Below are 11,800 nucleotides of genomic sequence, written 5' to 3'. Positions count from 1 at the left end.
ATACCAGCACATTTGAAATTCCAAGTTGTTTGCAAAAAAAAAAAAAAATTTGAATACTTTGATTATAAAGTTAAGGTCAATCAATCTATTTAATTTGTTTTATAATTGATGTGTGATTATTAATTTGGAAACATGTTATCAACTTTTCACATTTACATATATTTTTAACGTTTTCACTTTCTCGGCCAAATTTTACTGCATTTTTTTTTATATTCTTTACCCCCGGTAATATTTCTGGAAATGAACAACAGACAAAATCTGAGTAAATTTTAAGTTTTTACAACAACAAAAAAGTCCAAGTCTTCTGAAGGAAAGTGCAGACTATAAACAGGACTATTTTGTGAAGTTGTGATGAAAAGAAGGAACTAGTGGTGAAAAGGTTAAAGCGGGGGAGTCGTCACCTGCGCGTGCGTCAAATGACCATAGCGTGTCGTTGCTTACCATTGTGCCAATGGTTGCTTACAAACAAGCGTCTACCCATGAGCCTTGCGTTTTAGCGTGTGTTGTTATCGTCGCTTGGGACTCAATTCCCGTGTGTGCGCAGGTGACGACCCTCATGAACATTCATGGCGCCACTCACGTTTGAAAAATGGAAAATATAATGCGGTGAATCACTGTTTCTCGTGTTTTCGTGGAGATTTTAGTCACCGTTGTTGATGTGGGTGAGGCGACTTCATTTGAATAATAAACTCCGCCCGCGCCTTTTTATATACCATGTCGGTCTTTAAGAGAAAAACTGCCTGAAAAAATATCTGACTTTATGACAACATATGAGTTTTATTACCTTGCCCGTACCATCAAAGATGGAAGGGAAAGGTATATTAAGGGAAAGATTTTGTCCGGCGTTGTCGTTGTTGTTGTCGTCGTCGTCGTCGTTAATAATTGTTATTGTGTGCATAATAACTTTACTAAATCTATTCCAAACATCATCAAACTTGGTCACCTTATTCATCAGTATAATGTCTTTCCTGAGTTTGAACAACAGATGTCCTGTATGAAAGTATCATGCAAAAATTGAGAAAATCTGATAAAATATTTTGACTGTTTCTACTTGACTGATCACTGGTTAAACACATCAAAGGTCACTGATCTCAGTGGAAATATGCATTGTTGTATGTGTTCAATGAAGCAAATGATTTATCTTGTAATAATATCCTTGGTAATGTATCCCAGAATCCCATACTGGGTTTCAAAACCAACTCATGGAGAGATTGCACAGTCTGATACACATTTGCAAACCTACCAATAAAATCTTTACAGAAAACAAGATGTCAGAAAATCAATATAAGCACTCCTATGAACTGGGTGCCAAACTTTGATCAAGATCTGAAGCTAATAGAAAATCTGTTTAGTTCAAAGTTATCAAATCAAAAACAATACATAAAAAATACATAAAAAGCAAAACATTTCATCCACATTTTAAAAAGAAAATTGTTCTAAAATATATGTATTCTGTATTTGACAAACAGTTCATTCGACAAATGAAAACTCGCAGGAATATGTTTCAGCTATTAGAACAGAATGATAGAGTTTTCATGATACTAGTTTAAAAACGCACTTCGAAGATTGCAGTGTTTGAAGGTGTAGATTCTCAGGAGGCAACAGTACTGTTGACTTCTCCCTCCACTGGACACCAACTAACTATTTAAGTTGATTTGCATACAAAGCAGAGCTTGCAACATGATAGCTATTCATAAAGGGTGTTGTTGTTGTTTTTTTTCTTTTCATATAATACAGTATAGTCACACAATGAGGCAGTTCATATTTGTCTCAGTGAATCATTAATTTTTGACTGACACCTGTACAAAATACTTGGACAAAAGCTCGCTAAGATTTTCTGGTATCTTGCATGTTTTATCAATCTATTCACGTCTAAATGCTGAACTTTTTTTTGCGATGATGTATTTATTTTTATACTAAAATATCTGAATTACTTTGAATAAAACTGGAAATTATGTCCCTTAAAATAATTAAACAAATAAGGCACCAATGTTTTTGTAAGATATTTACATCTTTTAAGGACATTCGGTAGACTGAATCCCCACTGTTGGTTCAACCCCAAAACTTGTTTGTATTCAAAATAAATTATGACAATGCATATTTATATTGAAACAAACTGTGATAAAGGGAATTATATTATATAACAAATGGCAAGGTCACCAGAGTTCAACTATGTTTATCTTAAGTTATGGAATACAATTGTTAGATATGATAATGTTTTTAATCATAATAATGATGACGAATTGCTCAACAATTCATACATGTTTGACACCATTTTTCTATAGAAAGTCACTTAAAGTTTGATGACAAAACCACAAGAAAATCTTATCTGTTTCAGTTTCAATGAGTATTCAATTAATAATAGCCCCATCCAACACCATTGGATTCTTTATGCGTCCATATCAATGTGAACTTCCTATAGTAAGTGTATGAGAAGTTTATTACAGAATATTAAAAATACACTGGCAGGTTAATATAGTATTGTTATATTAAACATTGCATATCATTATTAACAATATTATAGTTGTTTTCTTTTTGTTTCATGGGTTACATGTTTTTTTTAAACTTCTGTTATTATGAGGGGTAGATTATTAAAAATCTGAGAATTTGGAATAAATCTGCTTATATTTGTCGAGGTCGGTTGCCATAGCCATGTATTGGAATTGTCATTGAAAGATCTTGGCATTTAGACGAAAAATCCAAATAATTTTTGAGAAAAAAAAAGATGTTTGAATAGAAATATCTAAATTTATTGAAATACAATCAACGCACATAGATTCTTATTTTTTTTGAAGCCAAACAAAGTTTCTATAAGGGACGACATCAAAAGATCGATGTAGGATAAAAAACTTATTTCATTTAGTTTGGGGGTGGGAGGTTTTGACCTCAAAAAGTTTCCATCGTACAAAAACGATTTATTTTTTAATGAAGTCAAAAAAATCTTGGAGTATTTGTAGTTCGTTTTTTTTTTCTATCAGATCATGGACAGAAATAACCGAAAAGGAAAAAAAAACAACAGAAAAATGGTTTGGTTCAAGTGTAAATCTGTGCGTCAAATGAGGTGCATTTGTAAAATCTTTTTACACCCACCCGACAACCAACTGCTACGCAATACTACTGTCCGATTATCAATTTGTATTTAATGGTGAATGTAGTCTGACGCCATGACCAATATTTATCAATTAAGTTTCAGTGGGGGGGTAGGGGGGTTTGGAAAAAAACTAAAGGAATTAAGTTTTTTATCCGACATCGATCTTTTGACGTCGTCCCTAACGGACAGGGTTTTGAATCAACATTATGTCATCCAAAAGTTTGTGAATTGGAACTACGCCCAAATAATGAATGGTAATTGGAAACAAAGGTGGTAGCTGTAATTATCTGTTTCCCGTCAGTTGTATAGTATGCCTCATAACCATAATGACAAGACACCAACAATTTGCACTCCCGCTGTCAGGAACATTGAAACATTGAAACAACAATTTATTTAAACAATGAATGGTATGAATGATTACGAGAACTACACAGACATATACGTTTATTGTGTTGTTTTTTTTTCAAAAGAATATTCAAGGCTTCAGACACAAGTCAACTTCCTGAACAGCCACCAAATGACGTCAAACTGTTCAGTTGTTTTCATCCATCACCGGACTCGGGGAAAACGTGCCTTGTACACATGCGCATTCGTACCATTAACAAAGCTTGGTTTTAATTGGCTGGTAGAGCAGAGGGTAATTCTGCTATGTTCTAGTCGTTTGTGGAATAAAGACGCACAGCTATACTTTTTATCCACTGCACCAATAGATAATTGATATTTCTATGCTAACTGGTATTAGTTATATATTTTCTTTTCCCCTGGAAGACGTAATTCACAAATAAATCACCAGGCCCGCCCATGTACTTCTGACCAATAAAAACACTTCTTTGTCAGTTGGATTTGGGGAGCCCCCAACGTTTCGAAAAATTCGAATTTACCGCTGGTCGGTCGTCTGTTGTCATTCGGGTGAGATATTATGCCACGAACAATCGCGTGTCGTACACCATTTTCCAGTGTTATCATTTCGGTTCAAGCATGTGTTGAAAGGAGGGAATTTGTGGATAACGTCAAGATAATCCAGCGGATAAATACAGAAGGCCCGTAAGGTAAACGTCGAGTGGCGATCGAAGGGTCTGTCCGGTCGGTCTAATACAATACTCGGTAATAAGCGTGTAGATGCTAGACGTTACGGATGGGATTACAGTGCAGGTTTATCCTCAGACAAGACCAGACATAGCGAGGATTCGGGCACAAAATGAATGTCGTTCGACAAACGCAGATAAATGGCAGCGAAAGGCAGCTGCGGAAAATAGTGAGATCGCCTTCATTAAAGAAGAGGTCGTCAAAATCAATACCATTGAGCGACCGGGTAAGTTATAATCACATTGTCCCATGTAATTACAAGTGTAAAGTTTAGGCTACATAAGAGATCTGGCTGGGCCACCCCCACCCCCACGCCGGACCGCGGTATTCTACTCTAGGCTTTACGTGATACGAAAAAAGCGGTCACATTGCATTGTCCTTTAGTACGTCTGTGCCTATAATAATATAATATTTTCCCAGTCACTCAAAGTACAGATACAGTAAATGTCGCCCTGATGTGTGCCTATTATATAACGTAAAGACACCTCAAAGCCGTGACTCGTTCGTCCCCAGTTTAAGGCTGGCGGTATTGGCTGAGTGTACGGCGTCACACACTCGACATGAATGGGACTTTGGCACCTTGATAACACACGGGTACCACGTATACCAAATTTTGACAAATTTAGTAATGAAAATAAATTCATATCATTACTAAGTGACGAGAAAATGTCAATTCCTTTAGCGCAATATTTAAAAAACTGTTTTAATACAAGACAGCAGCACCTACATAAACTAAGCCAGTAATACATTCCTTGTATTCAACTTATTATCTTTTTTTTTTTTTTATGCCTTTTTGTTCCCTTACTCTTTATGTGGTTATTTTTCTTTTACTAATATCTGATTTGTAACCCTTTTCATCCCCTCCGAGGGATGTTGTGTGTTAATAAATAAATAAATAAATAAATAAGTACACCAGACTACACCTACCAAATCAATGTAAACAACATCCTCCATCAAAGCTTTGATATCATATTTATTTTGCATTATGAACTGTCCTACAGAGTTCCCCCTCCCCGTATACTTAAGTTGATGCCGTTAATTGCCTATTTATATCCGAGTTTATATTATATAAATTATTACAAATTTTTATAAATTTTAACTTATTTCTGAACTACATGTACCGTATATAGCTCAAGTACAAATTGGCAACAGAAAAAAAAATTCCCTGTCTGACTGCCTGTTAAAGTGCATTGTGTGTGATAGCAGTGAGGGTATAAAATAATTGGCAAACAAAACACTTATCTCCTCGTAAGTGTGTTTGACATTGAGTTTACATGTAAAACCAGTTGCATTGTACTTGCCAGGGAAATCTTCTGCATGCTTGTGACACAATTGAACCTTCAAGGTTATTTTCAGGTGTTTCCACTAAATTCACTTTAATATTTACCGGAGGTATATTAATTAAATATTTATTTAAAGTAATAATTTCAACACACATAGACCATGTGGAAAACCACTTGTTGTGATAAAAAGTGCACATTATTTTTGTTAATAACACAATATGTCTCCTCCTGCCTTGAACTCAACAACTTAGTTGAACCTTTGAGAAACACTCAAAATTTATTAAATAGAACATAAAAAAGTTTAACTTCATTTTTTTATGAGATATTCAGTTGAACGTCTGACCCAGATACCGCTGCCCCACTAATTTACTTCTTCAGTGAACTTATGACTTTGAATCAGTTGTTTAAAAGGATTGTCTGATGGCCATTAACTTAAAACAGTTCTGCATAGTTATTCCGGCAATTTGTTTGAGTGCTTTTTTTAACAAATAAAAAATTCTTTCACATGGATTACAATTGTCAAAAGTGCAGGTGGAAAAAAAAAACTGAGCTTTTATACTCTGACAATTATTTGCATATGGACAAGCTGTAATTTTCTTCTCTTTGAATTCTTTGTAGGTCATACTAGAGCGAGTTCTTGGCCTTACAGTGAGCAACAATTCAACTTTCGACAGTGATCCAAACACAGGCCTGATAGCCTACCCAGCAGGGTGAGTACAGATGTCATTTTTATTTTTGAATGACAGCGGGATGAAATCCCTGAGCAAGCATCATGCCTCTGATTTTCTAATACTTACCTATCATGGACAGCGTGATGAATTAAGAACTGGAAATCCATCTGATCCTGATTGTATTCTTTCAAAATATTATTTCCAGATAGTATCAATTTGGAATTTTTAAATATCAAATCACATAACCTGGTTATTTTTTAACAGGCTCCAGGTGGAACATGTAACATGCTTGTCTTTCCACTCTATCTATTTATGGTGTTTCATCAGATAAAAATATGGCAGTTATGTGTACATGGATGATGATGATGAGTTCAGTTTCGTATTACAATTCCACTTATAGCGATTGTCTCAATTTTCAGATTGGTTTAATTAACTGCACTTTTCACAGTGGCAATCCCCTGTCCTTATTCACCATTCATCATTGCAGTGAAACCAGACTCAAGTTGGTTGTGGAGTAATTGTAATTACTCCCTCTAAATTTAAAATTTTATTTCCGCTAATGGTTTCTGTGGAAGAATTGAATTATAATAGTCAATACCAAATTATGCTGCTATAAGTTTGTTATTGCTGATTATAATGACAAAGCCAAATCTTTGAATTTATCTTTTTCCAACAAAAGTATTACCGCTATTGATATTGTGCTCTGAATTACATTTTTGCACATATTTGAGGTGGTCCATGTAGTTTATCTATTTGATTTGTTCTAAATTAAATGTCACTGGATTTTATTTGCACTTTTTCCACACCTCTTCATTTTCTATTGACATCTGAAATATCGTGACTGAGGGGTACGTAGCACAAGTGGTCTTGTAAAGTGGGCCAACTATAAAACCCAGCAAGATTGAACCATGCACCCGTTTCTTATTACACTGGTCTTGTAGTGCAGGTAAAAAAATACATGTTTGTGCAACAATTACTGCTGTGCCATGTATACCTCTCTCAATTTACTGGTAGATTATATGACACAAGTTTTTTCAATTTTTTTACCTTAAAAACAATTGAAAATAAAGGAGTACTATGCTCTTACTGTTGCCTTATGCAACTTTAGTGTTATGTCTCGCATATGAGGATACACTATTATTATTATCAATTAATCATCCTTATGTGTCAGAATTAATTAGTATAATCATTTCCTCTGACCCTAATTTTTTAGACTTGTCATCGTTAGTCATGACTCTTCTCTGCTGGTAGATTTAATAAAAGCTTAAAGTGTGGTTCAGATACAAATACATCAACAAAAATTCTTTGTAGGCCGAATCAAAATAAATATCCATTATTTGGCATTTTGGCTGTGAGTTTATGAAATTTTGTTCATGCACCTTATTAATTGTCATGCGCCGAATATAAAAACTGAATTTGTTTTAAGCCAAATCAAATTAAAAACACAAGGCATTTTGGATTAGTGTACAAAATTGTATTCATTGTGTGTGGCTGTGCTGAGGTCAGATTGTCGGTGACATTGTGTATGGTGATATACCCTAACTCCCATATTACCAGGTATTATTATTAATCTATGATCTGTGCTAGCCGTTAGGTTCAGCCCAGTTTACATTTCTACTTTTTCATTACCCCCCAACATGTTGGTGACAGCTGCTTATGTCAAATACAGCTGAGTGAGCACTGGGCAACCAGCAGGAATCTTCATAATATTATCACAGTCACTGAAGTTAACATCTTGTCTTCAGCAACAATTCTTGCACTCATCTGGAGGAAACTGCCTGTCTAGCTTAAAACAACAGACTTGCTTTTAGTTGTGCGCTGATGTTGTTTTTTTTTCACTTGTTTCATCCAATTTTGTACTAATTAAATGAATTTATAACAAGAATTAGTATCATTACAACTTACTCTGTAATATATTTAATAAATTTGTGTTCAGTCTATATAACACCATAACATGGCAGTTATTTTAAAATGGCGTTTATTGTGGTTTGTACGTGTGTTGCATAAAACGGCTTCTCATACGGTTGTCATCTTCCTGTGCACACAGCAGCAGGTCCGTTTCTATTGGACGGTGATAATAGACACTTGAAAGGCGATTCAACACAACTGACGTTCTAGCCAAGCACATTATTACTTAATAATAGACAGATCAGAGTGAGGTAATCTTGCGCTGACAGTAGCATTGTCCACTGCTTATTCTGTGGAGAATTAGACTTTGGACAATTAGGCTTTATATTCTGAATTATACACATGTTCTGTGGACATGTGTGACGATGGTTGCCAGTGTCAGGATTGCATTCACTCACTGAATAATGGTTACACCCAATGTAGGGGTACGTGCCCCTCAAATATTGGGGTGCCCTAGAACCCTTGAGTGTTATAGACTGTGTTTTTTATATGACAACCGTGTCAATTGTAGGAATGTTGCATTCAATGTATAGCTGTGGTTAAAATGAAGCAATCTGCCCTTGTTACTTCCCGACTAAGGTCATCAAACATAAAAATAAAATATATTTACTCAGCTGATTTATGAACAAAAATTGTACACATGTGAATTTAATGTGTGTATCTGTTATTAATATTACACACACATGGGGTATGTGAATATTGCTGACATAAATTGAATACTTTAGAGTTGTATGGTTCTTGTCATGATTTGCAAGCAGCCCTGTCAGTTTAGTGGACAACCTTATAATTCATTATGTATCAGTACTTCTAAAATGAATATAACTCGCCAATAAATATAGTAGGACGTGTACAATTTTAGGGTTTTTAATGTCCTTGAAATAAAATGACCACTCTTTGGGTTTTTTAATGTCCTTGACATAAATTGACCCAAATAAATAAATGACATTGCTTAACATGCAACTAATTGGCAAGCAAAACACGTTGCCAGTAATTCTGTTAACTTCACTGTACATACAATTTGGGAAATTAAAGAAATTGAAATTAGCAACACTTCTTGCTGTCATGTCAGTAATACACTAAGGAAATAGACAGTTTGTCCAGACGACACAACATTACTCAAGACAACAAAAACAATGGAGAGTTATTATTTGATATTTTAAACAATAAGGATGAAAAAAATTATAATTAATGTGGCGGAACACATTTATAACTATTTTAATATACAAGAAAATTTAATTAAAAATGATATGCTTGAACCAACTGCTTCAGAAAATACAAATTAACCAGTTTTTCTTTGTTTAGAAATTTGAGTATCTTGTTTGTTTTTTTTTCCTGTATTATTAGTGTTGGTTATTTTTCATGTCAAAATTTATTACTTTCTTGTACTTTTCATCAAAACTTCAAATATGGATATTATAACAATAAAGATTGTAATATATACATGTACACTTCGATAGATTGCTTCCAAAATATTGTTGCTTTGATTCTCATTTGTTCTCTTACAAGTTCACACGCTTTAAATGTAAATAAAGTGTCAAAACGGTCAAAATGAATCATTTTTGAATTATCGAGTATGAAAGTTTATTTCAATGTAGATATACTTTAATTAATTGTCATTTGGTTTTAATTTTAATTATCATTGAAATTAACTAAATTAGGCAAGGATGGTGGTCATTGTATCGCAAGTGTTGACAATTTTGTGTAAAAAAAATGGTTTTTAGTGTATATATGATTATATTGTACACATTGCATGACACATATCGAATGACCACGGCCCTTTGAATTAAAACCATGCTGAAAACATATGAAAAAAACAACAACAACAAAACACTCATTGCTTCACCATGGTCAAATTAATTACCCTGTAAATATGCAATCAGTTTTAAAATAGTGTAATAAATATACCATATTTACTCTATTAGTAGTGCATGTGCTGTAAATTACAGAGATGTATCTATAATGAAAAGCAGTGATCATGTTGATGATTCAGTAGACAACAATTTTTTGGTTTTCTATGAGCTTCTATTGAAGATCACTTCTAATAGAAGAAATACGGAGAGTTATATCAAATTTATGCCTAATATTCTGCTATAATATACTTTCACGACAGACAATAATTGCAATGATTCACTATGTGTAGCATAATCAAAACAACAAAGTACACTGAGCAAGAATAATGTAGTATGACACTATCGCACTACTCAAAACGTAACTGTGTAACTTAGCCTGACTACAGATACAGCAATTGTTTTTCATGTACGGCCATGAACCACATACCGAAGATGATTGTTATTTTTAATATTCGTATATGTTAACATTTTCAAAGAATTTAAATTGGTTTCATTATAAAGGGTGGTATATTATACAACTGCTATGTCTGGATTTTTGGAGACTTGTATAGGTTGAATAGTCTTGCAGGACCCTCGACTGCTATTGTTGTTTACTGTTTGCGTACAACCTATGGGCAGGCCCTTTCCGTTCTAATTTTCTCTTTATGTAGCAGGATTACGCCCATACAAGCAGTGACTGTTCAGCGTCTCCTGTGATGCCTGTTGTACTATTTCATTGTCCACACGTGTGCATGCATATATCACACATCAATTAATGGTGTAATTTAAGTCTGTTTAGAGTCTACTCAAGTTTAAATGCCATGGGAGATAATTATGTAACCGTATTTGCTGATGTATCATGCACATACATACTACTTACATATTTAATGTCAATGTAATGATAATGTGATGGGTGAAGGCCATATAGCATTGATATTGGATTTGTGCATAGCTGCCTCATAATTTTAATAGCCAGCAGTGTGTTACCAATGATCAATACAGTTCCACAAAAACATTGAAAGATTATTCTATTATAATCTATCAGCAATAATGAAAAACGGGGGTCATGACCTTGTTTTTAAGAAAATCGCATTTTTAAATTAAGCATATAAGTAAAGTAAGGTCCCTTTCAAATATTGGAACATTGTCATCTTTTTTTTGAAACTCAGGGTAAGGTTTGTAGAATACAACATTTTCTACAAATATAAATATTAGGACATTTTTTAAATGGTATTCAAGTATAGTTAGCACCATACTAATATATCTGTGATAAAACGTTTTCTCTCGTGAAATCATTTCTGCATCCATTTCAATTGTAAAGACCAAGTATATTAGAAGCTTTCCTGAAAATATCAAGATTTATACTCAATACATATAAGAAAATAAATCTCCCAAAATGAAACATTTTTGAAATATAGAACTAGGAACCTCAAAATGGGTAAATATGCATACCCTTCCTTTATCCTATTTTTATAGAACTGTTTCCAAGGAATTAATATGAACAGCATTTCATTTGTTGGTGGGCAATAAACATACATACCAAGAACGTTCGGGCAAATTTGGACAAGTTCCAAGTCAATATGCAAGTCTCTGGCCCTGTCCACAAAGTTGTATTTCAGACCCGTTGAAAAAGTAGTTGCTCAGGTAACCATTGGAGGAAGTTTACCAGGGCCTGTTGTACAAATTCCGGCTTTTGACCAGTGAAGATCCTATCACTACCGTAACACAACATGGCAACACCATTTTAGTACTTTAATTATAAAAGACAGGTTGGAACTGAGGCACAGCTGGTTTATTGCCATATTGTATTGAACTAGAGTAAAAACAGAATGCGCTTCGGTGGATAATTTCCTCGCTTTCCTTGTTGCTTCACGCTGAAGATTGCCGTGAAATTCTTCTTTCCAGTTCCACTGGTTTCTGCAAAAGGACCCT

General features: G+C 34.2%; 1 protein-coding gene across 2 annotated transcripts in view; it reads left to right on the top strand.

Annotated features, from left to right (window-relative positions):
• Window positions 1–3,958: 3,958 nt before the first annotated feature.
• The window catches only part of LOC100378963 (uncharacterized), a 57,324-nt gene continuing 49,482 nt past the window's right edge, over window positions 3,959–11,800 (top strand). For both annotated transcript variants that reach the window (XM_085492621.1, XM_085492620.1), the window contains exons 1-2: window positions 3,959–4,403; window positions 6,079–6,170. In XM_085492621.1, the coding sequence (XP_085348747.1) occupies window positions 4,290–4,403; window positions 6,079–6,170 (206 nt within the window). In that variant the 5' untranslated portion in view covers window positions 3,959–4,289. The remainder of the gene's footprint in view (window positions 4,404–6,078; window positions 6,171–11,800) is intronic.

Source organism: Saccoglossus kowalevskii, chromosome 2 (assembly GCF_978046115.1).
Source record: "Saccoglossus kowalevskii chromosome 2, keSacKowa6.1, whole genome shotgun sequence".
Lineage (NCBI taxonomy): Eukaryota > Metazoa > Hemichordata > Enteropneusta > Harrimaniidae > Saccoglossus > Saccoglossus kowalevskii.
The sequence above is the reverse complement of the archived record's forward strand: the minus strand, read 5'-3'. Positions and strand labels throughout refer to the sequence as shown.